Source organism: Naegleria fowleri (assembly GCF_008403515.1).
Source record: "Naegleria fowleri strain ATCC 30894 chromosome Unknown tig16, whole genome shotgun sequence".
Lineage (NCBI taxonomy): Eukaryota > Heterolobosea > Eutetramitea > Acrasida > Naegleriidae > Naegleria > Naegleria fowleri.
Window position 1 is genome coordinate 218061 of NW_025407948.1, and position 15424 is coordinate 233484.

General features: G+C 37.6%; 7 protein-coding genes across 7 annotated transcripts in view; 5 read left to right on the plus strand and 2 right to left on the minus strand.

Moving 5' to 3' along the window:
- The window catches only part of FDP41_012729 (uncharacterized protein), a gene marked incomplete at both ends in the record, with an annotated part of 7078 nt that extends 5340 nt beyond the window's left edge, over positions 1 to 1738 (plus strand). The window contains 3 exons of the mRNA XM_044703280.1: positions 1 to 58; positions 123 to 1557; positions 1617 to 1738. The exon at positions 1 to 58 is cut by the window's left edge and continues 253 nt beyond it. Coding sequence (XP_044565654.1) covers positions 1 to 58; positions 123 to 1557; positions 1617 to 1738 — 1615 coding nt within the window. The remainder of the gene's footprint in view (positions 59 to 122; positions 1558 to 1616) is intronic.
- A 580-nt stretch (positions 1739 to 2318) lies between these two features.
- Positions 2319 to 3029, plus strand: FDP41_012730 (uncharacterized protein; the record flags this gene model as incomplete). The annotated part of the gene is made up of 2 exons (XM_044703282.1): positions 2319 to 2752; positions 2903 to 3029. 2 exons carry the CDS (start codon positions 2319 to 2321, stop codon positions 3027 to 3029), a joined length of 561 nt encoding a protein of 186 aa, XP_044565655.1.
- A 113-nt stretch (positions 3030 to 3142) lies between these two features.
- FDP41_012731 (uncharacterized protein) lies at positions 3143 to 6994 on the minus strand (the record flags this gene model as incomplete). The annotated part of the gene is made up of 4 exons (XM_044703283.1): positions 3143 to 4375; positions 4465 to 4700; positions 5019 to 6768; positions 6899 to 6994. The coding sequence occupies 4 exons, from the start codon at positions 6992 to 6994 to the stop codon at positions 3143 to 3145; spliced, it is 3315 nt and encodes a 1104-aa protein (XP_044565656.1).
- Positions 6995 to 7880: 886 nt separating this feature from the next.
- Positions 7881 to 10505, minus strand: FDP41_012732 (uncharacterized protein; the record flags this gene model as incomplete). The annotated part of the gene is made up of 7 exons (XM_044703284.1): positions 7881 to 7970; positions 8072 to 8167; positions 8402 to 8713; positions 8767 to 9035; positions 9104 to 9404; positions 9501 to 9671; positions 9777 to 10505. 7 exons carry the CDS (start codon positions 10503 to 10505, stop codon positions 7881 to 7883), a joined length of 1968 nt encoding a protein of 655 aa, XP_044565657.1.
- Positions 10506 to 10617: 112 nt separating this feature from the next.
- FDP41_012733 (uncharacterized protein) lies at positions 10618 to 11448 on the plus strand (the record flags this gene model as incomplete). Its single annotated transcript, XM_044703285.1, has 1 exon — positions 10618 to 11448. One exon carries the CDS (start codon positions 10618 to 10620, stop codon positions 11446 to 11448), a length of 831 nt encoding a protein of 276 aa, XP_044565658.1.
- Positions 11449 to 11597: 149 nt separating this feature from the next.
- FDP41_012734 (uncharacterized protein) lies at positions 11598 to 13086 on the plus strand (the record flags this gene model as incomplete). The annotated part of the gene is made up of 8 exons (XM_044703286.1): positions 11598 to 11769; positions 12021 to 12053; positions 12104 to 12193; positions 12265 to 12341; positions 12415 to 12566; positions 12626 to 12659; positions 12706 to 12724; positions 12785 to 13086. 8 exons carry the CDS (start codon positions 11598 to 11600, stop codon positions 13084 to 13086), a joined length of 879 nt encoding a protein of 292 aa, XP_044565659.1.
- A 1086-nt stretch (positions 13087 to 14172) lies between these two features.
- Positions 14173 to 15339, plus strand: FDP41_012735 (uncharacterized protein; the record flags this gene model as incomplete). The annotated part of the gene is made up of 1 exon (XM_044703287.1): positions 14173 to 15339. One exon carries the CDS (start codon positions 14173 to 14175, stop codon positions 15337 to 15339), a length of 1167 nt encoding a protein of 388 aa, XP_044565660.1.
- Positions 15340 to 15424: the final 85 nt, after the last annotated feature.

The following is a 15424-nucleotide window of genomic DNA, read 5'->3' on the forward strand; positions in this document are numbered from 1 at the left end:
CAAGTTAGAGGCACAATTGCGAGAGAAGGATGAGATATTGCATGAAGCAATGAAATCTGTAGGTACCTAAATTATATTTTTATAAATGTAATTGACACTATCACAATTCTATTTCACTCTAGTTTGATACAATGAAAACGAAGTTTGATATGGAGGTTGAAGAGTACAAGCAGACCATTCAAGAAATCCAAATAGAACTATCAAGATCAAAAGAAGAATGTGAGAAACTGAAACGACAACTGTCGGAGCATGCTTTGAAAAAACAACTTGCGGCTCAGCAACAAAAATACGACAAATTGGCCAAACAAAAGGAACAATTAGAGAATACCGTTCAAAAATTAACATCAAATCTTTTGAAAGCTGAAGAAAAGATTGCAGCTATTGAACTTCACAAAACCAATGTTGACAAGTATGAAATTGAGCAACTGCGCAAAAAAGAAGAAAAGCTCAAAGAAAAAATCGAAGACCAATTGAGAAATAGTGTTAATCTGGATACCCACAAAATGCTTATCAACGAAAACCAAAGACTGAAGAACAAAATTGAGGAACTTTCTAAAAAGGACGAAGTGATTTTCAAGGATAAACAAGAATCGTTAAAAAAGATTGAAGAACTCACAAATGAACTTAATGAAGTTAAAAGGATAAGACAAGAAAAGGCTAACAAGATTATTGACCTCCAGAAAGAAATTCAAGAGCATGTGAGGACAAAGAAGAAACTCAAGAGTGATATTGAGAAAGTACAAAAGGAAAATGAAGAGCTACAGAAAGCAAAACAAATGCACATGGAAGAAAAAAAGGGTCACTCTCAACAAATTGCAAAAGCTTTAAAGAAATATAACGATTTACTCGAAGAACGAGACAAAATTAAACAAGAAGTTACCAACTTGAAGAAAGAGCTGGCGGAGATTGAAAATCAAAAAGATATCGAAAAGAAGCACGCTGTTGAAAAAACCAGAGTTGAATACCAAAAGCAAATACAAGCCAATAATGAGGAAATCAATGAAATTAAGAAAGAAAAAGAAAAACTGATGAGTGAAATTGAATCTCTCAAAGTTGAAAACTCCGAGCTCAAAAACTTTACCTTCTCTAAAAAGGACTCTTTGACAATGCAAGCTCAAAAAGAGTCAGCCAAGAAAGAGTCAACACTAAATTCCAAGATTGACAAGTTACAACAAGAAAATAGCATCCTACAACAACAATTGAACGAGCTAAGAAAGGAAAATGATGATCTCAAACAAACGAAAATGATTGTCGACTCTACCACCAAGTCGACCAATCAAACAAGAAATGATCAATTAAAACGACTCACTAAAGAACTTGAGCAAGTCATCGAAGAAAGAGACTCTTTGAAGAAAGAGCTTGAAGAAGTCAAACAAGAATTGGAAGAGCTAAAAAATTCAGCCAAACTGAAATCACAACAATACTTTGAGAAGAAGCAACAAGACATGTCTCTAAATTTGACAAAGGCTCTAAGAGAAAAGGAAGAAGCAACTAGGGAAAAGAACAGATTATTACAAGAGGTAAAGGAGTTGAGAAAGGAAAATGAAGAGCTTAAAGGTAAGTGCCGTTTTCTTTTGAGACACACAACAATATCAACATTACATTTCGTATGGTAGGAGAATTGAGCGCTTTTGATCCAGAGTTCTTTGAAGAAATTGAAGATTTGAAATATAACTATGTTCAATCCCTTGAGCAAATCAAACAGTTGAAGAGGAGGTTACAAGATTTGGAAAATTAGATTAAAATATTTGTTTGAGAGAATTTGAATTTATGCTACAATGAACAATTGTTAAGACAGTGGAAAAGAAAATTGAGATATTTAGAACCTTCCACGAAAAGGATGATACGCTCATTGAAGCATGTTGGAACCCCATTAGAAGGGTGACGACCTTGTCAGAAACAATTTTAGTGACCAAATCCTTTTGGAGATTAAATGATCCAAGGAAATCCCTTTCCATCCCTCTTCAACTTGTTATTCGAACGCCATCCACTTCATTATCCTCTTCATCAAAACATGGTTTTTCATCACCCCGTATCCAAATTTCCATCTTCATCAATCCATGAACAATAAAGACACTTGGCGGCTCAAAAACCTAAAGAGACCGTTAAAGAACGACAAAAAAGACAACCGAAAAAAAAAAAGTTTTCATACCCTTCCTTGTTCTCCCTCTCTTTCGGAAACCTCCAACGCTCGCTCGGCGCTTTCTAGTAGCAGACGAATCATTTCCTCTTAACCATCATCATCATCATCATCACTAGTCCGCAATACATCATCGGTATTTTCATCTCACCCGATACAATACAACAACACCCTAGCCATGACTAAACACACTTGCAAGAAACTCGTTCCATTGAGTAAAGAGGAATATTGGAAACTCGTATTCACGGATGAATTTGACAATTTTACTGCTCCATATTTAAAGTTTAAGAAGGTTGAACCTGAAACATTACCTAGCGATAATCCAAAGATCATAAAGAGAAAAGTCAAAGTATATCCCGACTATGAAATTCCTAGTGCTTTGTTGTGGTATTTGGGTCAATCAGAATTCCACTATGAAGACCATCAAGAAAAGGATTTAGAAAATCATACGTTAAAGAGCGTTACTATTCCACCAGTCCACGGGGACTATTTATCCATCTCTTCCCTCCAATATATTGAAGCAGTTGATGAACATAGCTGTTATCATGTTTTGGAAACTGAAATTGTTTGCTCTGCTTGGGGAATTGGATCTCTTGTTGAGAGCGCTATTTGGTAAGTATTCGTATGAGACTCCTATTGTTTCATATTAACATGTATGAATGAATTCAATGTTCGGAATGATATTTGATGATGATGATGAACGTCAATGAACATTGTCTCATATCCTATCGAATCACAATATGAATTATTGTGATATCATAGCTCCGGAGTTGACGAAGGATACAACTTGTTACCAAAAGCTGTTGAAGCTTTCATTGCCTCAAAGAAATCCTCCCCAATCGTGGTTGGTTCAAACGTTGACAACGCTGCTAGCGTCTCTACCATTTAAACAATTTTGAATAATAAATAGCGAAGTCTTGCATCTTCAAAAGCTTGTTTATTTGGAGTTAGAACTATGAAATTGTGGAGAATTTTCAAAGATCAACCTTATTAATGATTGACTCATTGCTTCCTCTCGACAAATTTTTGATGATGTTTGACTATTCCTGCCAAAGTTTGCATGACTACCTTATCAGCAAAAGTTTCTGAGAAACTGAGTGCACCAGGAAGCCACCAAGAAAATTGTTCAAAAAACGAACAATGTCCTCCATGTTGAGTTTCAATGACATACAAATTTTCAGCTCCCTTCGCGTGCACAATGGAACTCAATTTAGCTGAATTGTAAGCAATGATTTGATCATCCTTGGAAAGCATGATAAACACTGGAGCATGATAGGTTTTTTCAGTTTCACCGCCTTTTGAAGAAGAATCGTAAGCTCCTTCTTTCTCTTCCTCATAATAAACATTTTCTCCCAATTCATTCTGAGTTGTTTTCACACGATGCAACATCTTCTCTCCTGAAATTCTTTGTAAATGTTTCATAAAGGTGGATCTCTTATTGTAAAAGTCCAAAGTGACATCTCTCAAACCGTGTAGTGGTTTTGTCAGTTTTGTATCAATTTCATCAATGGTTTTACACTTGTCCAAACTTTGTAAATCCTGTGCAGGAATGGCTCCTTCCAACAATTCTCGATTCTTCTTGAACACTTCCAAAATAAAAGTCACCAAAAATTTGTTATAGGCCTTATTTCGTTCCAATGTTTTCAATGTCTCAACCATGTCAAACGGTTGTGAAATTGTGATGGCTCCAATGACTCGAGTATTCTTTTTCACTTTCTTGGATCCCAATTGTTTGGTAATACCAACTCCACCTGCACTGTATCCAACTAGTAGAATGTTCGAATTTGGAAATTCTTGAGAAACAATGTCAATGACTCGTTCGACTGTTTTTTTGTGTGAATTTAAAAAGAATTTTGCTTTTCTCAATTTGGAATTTTGAAGGGAATGACAACCAGGTCGATTATAGACCACAATGTGATAAGGGCAAGACGATGAGTAATTTTTCTGAATGGTTCTTATTAAGGATTGAACATAATAGGATTCAGAACTTCCAGTAATTCCAGGAAATATTAAAATCACAGGTTTAGCAGAATGATGAGAGACTGACTGTGGTGAATGATCCCTCAAAAAATCCAAACAAATGTCCTCCAAGGTATCATCGAAATCTGTGAAAAATTTTGTTTCAAAATGTAATGGTGAAAAATTTGGAAATAATAAATTACGAAGTGGAAGAAATAGATTAGGTATGACATCATGGAGAAGAGAAAAATTGCCAATCAGAAGAGGATAACGATACTATATAAAATTTTGAAGAGTTGTGAAAATAATTGAAAATATTAAAATGTGTGAACAGATTTGTTCTTCACAAATGACCAAAAATTTACCTTATAGGCAAGGTGAGGCACTCGATAGTCTCCCACTTGTGTCGTGTTGTGTTTCGGATCGGAAGACAGGATCGGAATTTCTACAAGCAATTCCTTGCATGACTCGGATTGGTCATTGTAACGCAGACGTGCTTGTTCGTAATTGAAAAGATAGTGCCAAATGAGAACACTCGCCACCGTGGTCACTCCAGCAATGCAAAGGGTCAACATGTGTTTGATCGGAAGATTTGAAGGGACTTTGCGATGACAGCGATTCAATATTGAAGGTTTTGTTTTTTGATGTCAAGTGGGAGGACTTCATGAACATTTTCAGACTTGACAAATTTTCCGAAGTTTGAAGAAACAAATATGCGACATTAAGGTCTTGCAATGGTGCGAAAGGCGCGGTGGTAAACGTGTATGAAAATAAGGATATTATTCATAAAAAGAAGAGAGTCTACGTAGATCCTCCAAAAGTTAATTTTCTGGGAATGGTCGTGTTTATTTACACTGATGAATACAGTTGTTGAGTTGATTGGAAATGCTTCTTAAATACCTACATTATTGGAACAAACCATTAAGAGAGTCCAAAAAGTCAAGGTTGTTTTGCTGTGCCGAGGTATTGGCAAGATTGATATGATCTGCCATGACTCCAAATGCATCAAATGGTGGTAAGAACATGTCCTCTGTTGGTTGATGGGGATGTTGTGGTTGATTAGGTTGTTGTTCATTATTGAGTATCTGCGAAATGTTTTGGTCGACAGTATTTCCTAGAGCATCTTGACTGAACAGGTAAGGAGTATAAAAGTTTGGATTGGAATTGATCATGGAGAATATGTCTGTTGCTTCAAAGGTTTGAGGTTGACCATTATTAAATGAGTTGTGACGTTGAAGTCTAAACAGTTCAACCTGCTCCAAAATCAATTCAATGTCACGAATGAGTTGTTGGAAGCGAGTCTTAACCACTTCATACTTGGTACCAAGCAACTTGAGGGCTTTCAAGTCGTCGCTAAGAGATCGCACCAACATATCATCCTGGAAAGCAGAAAGATCCTTCACCATCAAGTTATAGTGCACGCGAGCAGCAACGGCAATAGACCTCACAACAATAACAGGAGCCAATTCAAATGTTGGAATTCTCGTCAGAGAAGTAATTCTATCGGCTGCCTCTTTAACATGTATCGAATCTTTCATTCCGTGTTTTTCCAAAACCTTGATTCTCATCGTGTCCAAATACATGAGGTAGACAATTTTGCTGAGATCCTTCTTCGACGAGCACAAGGTGTCGGTGCATGACGTGCTCAAAGAGTTGGTTAATAGATCCAATTTTCTCATCTTCTCTGAAAGTTCCTCTTCACAAATTAAAAATCTATTCTCTGATGCCTCAATATTCAGCTCTGGATGCTTGGTAATGATGAGTGAGAGAAGTCTATTAAGAAGGAAACAAACTTGAGACTTATCCTCTTCCATTGCCAAATGGATGACCGTTGTTAAGCTCTTTAAGAATGCTGCATCAGATTCGCTTGTGTTGTGTTTTTGCTGTTCAAGATAGAAGAGAACTGAGTTGAGATAGAATTTAGCTCCCAAGAAATCTCCCTCTCCAACCAAGTAACTCGACAAGTAGGCGTACGAACAAACAACATTAAAGTCTGTAATGTTGTCAAACACTGTAGATACGGTCTGTCTTGATCGTTGATAGAGTTGTTTCGAGAGGTCATGTTGGCCAATTCTTTGGAAGCAAACAGATTGCAATGCATACAGAAGAGCCAAGTCTGGAACATCAATTTCGTTCATAAGCTTCTTCTTCTTGACAGCACCAGTTACAATGTTGTTACCAGAGAGAGAGTGATTCATGAGTTTGTCCATCTTTGTCTTTTGTGCAGCTGGAAGGCAGTCCCCAACAATTTCCTTGTAAACATCAAAGCAAAGCTTCTTAATGTATTCTTCGGACAGTCTCGTCGAGGAATGATCAATGTGGCTATTCGTTGTTGGTACAAGAGAAGAAGCATGAGTGTCACCGCTCTGAGGTGAAATATTGTTTGAAGCTCCGGGAGTAACAAAGTCAGAATCGAATTGATCATCATGTTGAAACTCTGATTGTTTTCTCTTTCTTTGATGTGAGTGAGAATGGGATTGATCATCTTCACCAATGTCGTCTTCGTGATCATGACCCATTTCAGGGAGTGCAAGTGGATTCTCGTTCTCGCCCTTCTTTGGTTGTGGTCCTCTCTTCTTTGGAGACCTATACGAGCATTCTTTTCCAAGTCGCTTGCAATTGCTACAGTTTGGTAAACGTTTATCACACTTTCTGTGTCCTTTTCGGCACTGTTCATGGAAATCGTGTAGAACACGACGAGAAAGATGATGTAATAAGAGCAATACGGTTGGGATAACAGTATAATTCATAATTGTTGATGTTGTTGTAATAACTGTTCCGTCAGAGATAACAACTTACCTGCACACAAGCAATGCTCGAAAATTGTTCGATGGGTTGTTCACGAAGGCTTGAGCCAGTACCTGATACGTGAAGATCTTCGTGTATGACGCTCATTGTTGTTCTTTGTTGGTGGTTGGTTTGGAAGAGGTTGACGGATAATGATGATGATGGCGGTAGTAAAAGTTAGGATGTATCGATCTAACGTTGTTTGATTAAAGACAAATACGGGATGTTGTTGCTGTTAAATCACAATAAATAATTAAATATTCAGAATAATAATTTGAATATTCAAGGCTTGCAGATCAATGTTGAGCCGCACTAATGATGATGATGACAATCAAGTACCGAAGAATAGTACAAATTCCTCACTAGTCTCTGAAAGTACGCACTGTTCTTCAATCCGATGATGTTGTTGATGCAATGTTGATACTAGTTCGCACACAAGGATGGTTCCAATTAGCGTCTAGAAAGAGTGCGGACTCAATTTCTTTCGTAAATTTAGATGATGAAAATCTTCGTCTTTTTGAGTTTCCTCAGAGAGAGCGTTGTTATTGGTGTTCAGTTATTTGATTGATCGTAGAGGAGGCAGATGCAAGAAAAGGAAGCAGTTGATAATTTTTTGCAAGGTGGTATTCTCAGCAGCAGCGGGGATTAAATGATGAAAACTGCGTCCGCTTTTTTTTATTGAGGGCTGGTTCGCTTGGAGATTGGATCTCTTGGAGATTGGATTGCGTTATGGAAGTGGGTGACCGTAGGTTAGGTTGGTTGAGGTGCTCCTGACAGGAGTCACTGGATACTGTGCAGATTGCGCGAGAGATTGTCCAGTAAGTATTGTGAAAAGTATGTGAGAGAGAACTATCGAAGAGTTGTTTATCCTGTGCCGTGGATAAAAACCCAAGAAGGAAACCGATGAGAGAGGCAAGTTTTGTATTGCCAAAAACGATCAAAAATAATAATGCATCCTTGTCATCTCAAATAATATTGCAACTGTTTTGTTCTTTCAGTGGAGAGGGGAGAGTGGGTGAGCCTCAGTGGTAAACACATACTTGTCCAGCGGAATTTTGTGGTCCGTAAACAGTAAATACAAATACTAAGGAGGTTGTTCGTATTATCACGAAAATGGGAGTGATGACACAATGCGTGCGGTCACAGGTGAGTGTTGTTTTTGAAAGTGGCATTCAATCAACTTACTTTAAGTGTTTCCGACATGAAAAACGATTCCATGGCATTGTCTTGTACACCTCCAACTACAAGAACATTTTTCAATCCAGCATATGCAATTGGTGTCTGTTGTGTATACACACAAATGATTGAACGATTATTGATTGTTGGATCAGTAAGGCGAATAAGATGTTAAGGGTAAATATTCATAAAATAACAAAATGTTTCATCAAGAAATAATTGATGGACACATGAATGTGATAATCACCATTCAAGGAGTCATGATTTCAGAAAATGTGAATGGAATATAGTTCATTTCAGTGAATTCACTTCTACATTCAACACATAAATTTCACATACCTTGCAATGCTTTTCAATGGATTTGAAAATGTTCCATCCCCATTCCTTGTACATTGGATCTTTTGTAATTCTGTAGAGAATAAATATTGATTCGACAGCTTCTGGTCTCAAAATGTAAAATGGAGCTTGAACATTGAAATCATGAGTAGTATTTGAGAAATAAACGATTTCACATCCAATACCGGTAGGTTGTCTGCTATAAATTTCGTAGCAAGTGCGAGTCAATTCTTTAGCAAGCTCCAAGTCCTCATTCAATTCTTCTTGACTAACATTTGCTCCACGATTGACAGATCCAAGAGCCAACATTCCAGGCTGATTGGAAAATTAATTTTCTTTTCAAATGATTCATGCATTGGGTTACTTACCACAAAGCAAACCAAGTGATCGAATTTTGGATCCAATTGGCCATTCTTTAGCTCTCCAACATAGACAAGATTGCTTGGAGACGATCTGGCAATGAGATGCTTTTTCATTCCTTTCACAAATTCTCGATACATTCTATGGAATTGCTCCTCTCCTGTGAGCAGCCATTGTTTAAGTAAATATTCAAAGAATGAGTCACCGAGGGCTCCCAAAGTAATGTGGTCTCCCATCAACAAGCCACGATCGGTGGTCACATAGGCAGGGTAAAGACCTTTTCATGATTATACAAGAATTATTAGAATTCCAATGAATAATATTGAAGTAAACTGTCATACTCACCCTCTCTTGCTTTTGGTTGTTTATCCAATGCATCCATAATTTCTTGAGAAATTTGCCAAAATCTCTTATCTCCACTATGGTGGCTCAAATACTTAAATTCTAATTGAATCGATCCAACCTCACTAAGAATGGAGCTTGTTCGATGCCATTCTGCATTCTTAAAGGCTCCTGTGTATAGATTGACTTCGGTGTGAGGAAACTTGCTATCTGCATGAAAGGCAGGTAATAACTTTTCTCCGAGTTCGCGAGCCTTAATTAAATAGGCGCTATCTTGAGTGAGATCGAAAGCACTTAAAAAACCCTGTGACGCATTCAATGTTCAAAAGATAGTAAAGAAAATAAAAAAGTGGAATCCCATACTCGAACTGATTACAATTTGTCAATCATCTATACTTACACCAATATAACGAATGGTGGTTTCAAAAACAGATACCCATTGATCCTTATTGAAATCCAAAGACAAGACATGTTCTCTAGCTTTGGCAAGCTCCTCATGAAGGTTCATTATAATCATAGTATCAAGAGAATCGACAATAGTTGCAGCCATATTTCCAAAATTGTCTCTTGACTGTGAAATGGTGATAGTTGCCGATCGTTATTCATGCAATTCCAATTTATATAAAATATTTCGAATAAATAATATATATAATAATGCAATTTCAACACAACATACATCGTTAGTGAGAGGTCGAACTTCATCATGTCCCCATGCATACTTTTCGTAGCCCCTCCAAGCATGAAGAAACGCATTCTTGACAGCATTTCTTCTAAATTCATCCGTACTCTCATCCATCGGTGTGACGTCAACTTTGTTCGCATCGTGACGACTCCGACTGTCATCTAAAATATCAATGTTAGAGTTTGTATCTGGGTGGGGTTTTTTGTCTTGTAATTCCGTTCCATCACATGTTGAAGAAATTTTATCATTGTTAGAAGATGCCGTAGAAGAAGTCAACTGATCGACTCTCTCCATGGGCGCTGTATTATCATCCGATGTATGATGTCTTGTCAAATGAGAATTTAATAGAGTGGCTTGTCTCCTCATTTCACTCCTTCTCGAAAGATACTTTACAATTCCATAGATACAAACACTCAACACCAATACAAAGAAAATAAGTCTCACTACAATTGTAGTGAACGTGGAGGAGTTTCTCATCGGTGAAGGATTCTTCTTTTTCGAATCACCGAGTTGCTTATGATTTGTGCTTCTTTTGCCATCGGCATCATCATGATTGAATCCTTGGCTATTGTGCTCGGAATTGTTATTCAGAAAATGAGACGAAGAAGAATCATCATCACCCACTGGAACGATTCTAGATACAAAAATTGGTCTTTTTCGGAGAGTGGAAGAGGAGGAAGATGATGACGATGTCGTCGTTGTCGACAGGTCGACGTGGCTCATTTTTGTTTTTCCGAGTCTTGAAACCTATCATCGATTACAAAATTCACTCCGAGCACGAAAATCCATTTTTCACCTCGAGTTCGAGTTCTGGCCAATTTTCACAAAAAACAAAATGTCCTCAACACAACCTCCTCGCCTTCTTCCATCATTGCCCTTCTCCATCAAGTTTGAAATCTCCAAGGTCTTGCAGGGTGTGAGTCGTCTAGAGAGAGTGAATGAACAAGCTTTGGTGAAAATGTCCAATTATTTGCACACCACCTTGTTGTATTGGTTGATTCATGGATGTGGAAAATATGTATTTCAATTTAAACAACAACAACAACATCGAGAGGAGTCTACCACAGATCAAGAAAGTGTCTCTGTTGTGAATGTTAAAACACTCATTGAAGACTACTTGCGAGATTTAAAACAAGAACAAATCGATTCCAAGAAGGGAAATTTTCATGAAGATTTGGAAGAAGGCAAGGAAACTCCAACACAGAAGGAGAGTGAACCTATTGTTGTGTTTGCCTCTCTGAACGATTTCATCCATCAACTCACCTTGCAATGCATTACTCCAGATTTGAAACTGCATGCCCAATCCGAAGCACTCAAAGCAACTTGCAAGATGAAAAGCTTGTTATTGGAATCATCCAATGATGAAGCTCTCAGCTCGATTCACAAGACCCTTCATTTGAGCTTTGCAGCAAAGAACGTGCAATCCTTTCTGGATTCATACTTTGTTTTCAATGATCAGGCTTTTAAAGAGAAGGTCGAAGTGTTGGAAGTTCATGCTGCATTGACGGCCATGTTGGAGTATTTGAGTGCAGAGATTATGGAATTGTCTTCCTCTCATGCTCAGAGTTCAGTGGTTACTGAAGAATTGAGTGTGGAGCATTTGCAGAAAGGTGTCCTTAGTGATCCTGCCTTGTTGGATATGCCATACTCCATCTTGTTGCTCTAATTTTCTCCTTACTTATTGCGAGATGGCCATAACGAACAATTTTATTATTGATGGAATTGGCAATCTTTGGTTCATCGTAAATTTCCAATAAAAAAATAACGCGTACATTTGTTCAGACATTTTCAAGCTCCGATCCGGGTTCGATAACGATGGGATTCAATGTTACTTCACTGCTCGTGGATTCATTTGTAGATCAGCTTCGGAAGGGATACGAAAAAACGTATGGACATTCAAATGAACACTATAAGGAAATTATCTGTTGGGCAGCTGGAATGGCTTTGGACATCATTGCCAATTCAGATGCGTTGTATCATAATGTGAGTAGAATTGTGCTGATCATTGAAGATACAATGAGTCATTTGATTTCAATGATGGAATGGTGCGCATGAATTGGCTCACTTCAACTCGAATACAACACGACAAACGAATTGATGATTTCTGACTATGATGACGGTTATTATGAACATGAAACTGCATCATTAGGTTGGTAGGTAACATTCAATCATGAACTGCTTGTGAGCAAACATATGCCGTCTGAATTTGTTCATGCAATTTGATAATTATGGTAACAGAACATACCATTCATGTCACATTGGTTGGACAAGGTGAGTTTCGAAATCAAGATATTCTTCGAGTTTATTCAAATCTACATTAGAGATTTTAAGAGGAAAACATATTCGTGAAGGAGGTGTTACTAGCGAGGATTGGCTCCATTGTATTATTTCCTTGTTGTGTCATGATATTGGTAAGTACTATAATATTGAATATTTGTTTTGACTTTGCGGAAAAATAATCCCAACATTGCATTTTACACAGGATATGTTAAGGGTGTTTGTAGACGTGATGACAGAGAGACTGGAGTCTATGCTACTGGTCGTGGTGACGAGGTTGTGGTAAGTTGATCTTCAATACTGAGTGATTTATATATAATGACATATCTTGTTGTTGTGAAAATCTGCGTTTCAGCATATCGATGAAAATGCAACCGATGCAAGTTTAACACCTTATCATGTCGATCGTGGAAAATTATTTATTGCAGAACGCTTTAGCAATCATAGCATTATCAATGTTGAGAAAATTCAGAAGAACATTGAATTGACTCGTTTTCCTGTCCCACAGTAAGTTTGTAATTATTTTAAAACATGGACGTCGATGGCTAATATACGTGACTCTTCAGTGGAGAGGATCACAAGGATACTAAGGGCTATCCAGTAAGTTTGATATGATTCATATTAATATTCACAAATAATGATGTAGGGAATTGTAAGAGCTGCTGGTAAGTTTTTGACACGATAATAGAAAAAATGTTTATTCATGATCATTCATGTGTCGACAGATTTAACAGGACAAATGTGTGATCCTCGTTACTTGCAAAAGATCGCAGCGCTTTATTACGAATTTGTTGAAACAGGGACAGCACAGAAACTTGGATATTCAAGCCCAGGTGCTCTTAAAAAGAACTATCCCAAGTTTTATTGGAAGTCTGTATATCCATATATTAAGCATAGTCTTGCGTATTTGAACACTACACAAGAAGGCAAGAGTTATGTTTCAGGTCTCTATTCCAATGTATTCTCTTTAGAGCACATTGTTGAGCCAACGCCTGAAGAAGATGATTCCGCTGCACTTGAGGAATGAGTTGCTTGCATAATTACTCCACTGACTTGATTGAGAGATTGTATAAATTATTGAGCCTATAAAGAAATTATTTGTGAATCCATCAATGTCTGCATGTTTTTCTTAGCCAAATGGCTGACGTATCTATTTTGTGGATATGTTCAAACAACTGTCACAAGTCATTTCAAAAACCCAAATTCCCAATTCTGGTTTATGTCGGTTGTTATACAGTCAGAAACAAACCTCTCGAAAACCAAATGCAAATGCCTAAACAACATTTTAAGCAATTAACGCCTGAGGACAAGCCATCACTCAATTTCCAAAAAACTCCACTCAAACAAGTTTCGCATCCTCTTTTATTCCGCATGAGAAGAATCACTCAACAATCTCAAAAAAAAGAAACGAACAAAGGGCCAGCGAGAACACAACAAGATTCTCTCTTTCGGTTTCATTTTGGTGTTTTTCCGAATCACTCTAAAAATATTCTTCCTTTGTTCAACGAGCCAGCACAACACGTGGATTGACTCATCATTATCCATTGAATTCCGGAACAGTGAGACTAAACTTGGATTCATAATCAATTAAAAGAACCTCAACAACAAGAGCAATACAACAACAACGACAATTACTATAGTAATACGACGAACAAAACCAATATTCAGATTTTTGTGAGTCAACCACCACCACCAACAACAACAACCATCCATTCAGCCTATTTCAACCACCACCAAGACACATCCGTTGATTGTTCAGTTATATATTCAGAACAGAACAACAACCGCACAATCTTCATCTCATCCCAACAACAACCGTTTTTGCAAAACACCTCGTTTTCAACACGAATACCAACTCAGTATCGGATATATATACTCTCCAACTACACGAATACCATCACAATTCGAACAAGAACAATCAACCGTCGTTGCAAAAGCTTTTTTCCATCATTGACCCTCACGAGTACAAAAAAAGACCTAATATCTACAACCTCCAAAACCTCCACAACCATCACCATCACCACCGCATTTATAATAACTCACACATTCTTCCATCATCCTGAGAGAACAAATCGCACCGATATCAACACAACCAACACAACATCCACAAAAAATGAGACAACAAATCATTGAGGGAGAAACGTTTGAAATTCCGGAACACTACAAATTACTGCAAATTATTGGACGAGGATCGTATGGCGTTGTAGCGAGTGCCATTGATACCAGAAATAATGAGCGAGTTGCCATAAAGAAGATTTCAAATGTGTTTCAAAAGAATAAGGATTATCAGAAACGTATTGTACGTGAACTGAAAATACTCAAACATTATAGCAGTATACAAGGACATGAGAATATCATTCAATTGAAAGATTTAGTAGTACCAAGATCTGAAAATGAGTTGAGAGATTTGTACATTATCACTGAACTCATGGATTGTACAGTGAGAGATGTTCTCAAATCAAATCAAAATTTTACTGACATTAACACCAAATACTTTATGTATCACATGTTGAAAGGACTTGCTTTCATTCACAGCTCAGGAATTGCTCACCGAGACATCAAACCACAAAATATTTTGGTCAATGAAAATTTTAGACTTGCCTATTGCGATTTTGGATTGAGTCGAGGAGTAGATATTGACTCGAAAATATCGACCAATGACATTGCCTCGCTATGGTACCGATCGCCTGAAGTCATCTTGGGGTATGAATATGGAATGAAGCCAATGGATATTTGGTCACTGGGCTGTATTTTGGGAGAAATGTTAACGTCTGGTAAAGTTTTATTCCAGGGAAGCTCCGCTCTTGATGTGCTCGATAAACAATTGGAATTGCTGGGAACTCCTGACGAGGATTCAATCAAGGGCTCATTCAAAGCTGTCAAGTACTTGAAGTCGCTGCCACGCAAACCAAGACCATCATGGCAAACGATATTCCCAAATGCATCAAGTGAAGCACTCGACCTACTCTCCAAGATGTTGGAATGGGATCCTGACAAGAGAATCACAGCCGAACAAGCTCTTCATCATCCCTATTTATCTTTCATCAGAGAACAATATGTGAACGACGAAGAAATTGTTTGCCAATCAAAATTTGATTACCGTTTTGACGAGTCAATGAAAACAGAATCTGTTCGAAAGTTTTTATACGAAGAATTGAAACAATTTGTTCAACAATACAGCCACAACACGTCATCCTTTAGAAAGGCTGATGCCACCTCTGACAATGACACGGTAAAGTCTCCTCTCACAACCACAAGGACTATTGGATGTACTAATTAAATTGGATGCCAAATTTTGCAGAACAATCTTGGCACTCTCGTTTTGAATTCAAAAGGACTATGCAAGTGAGGAATGAACGTAATGA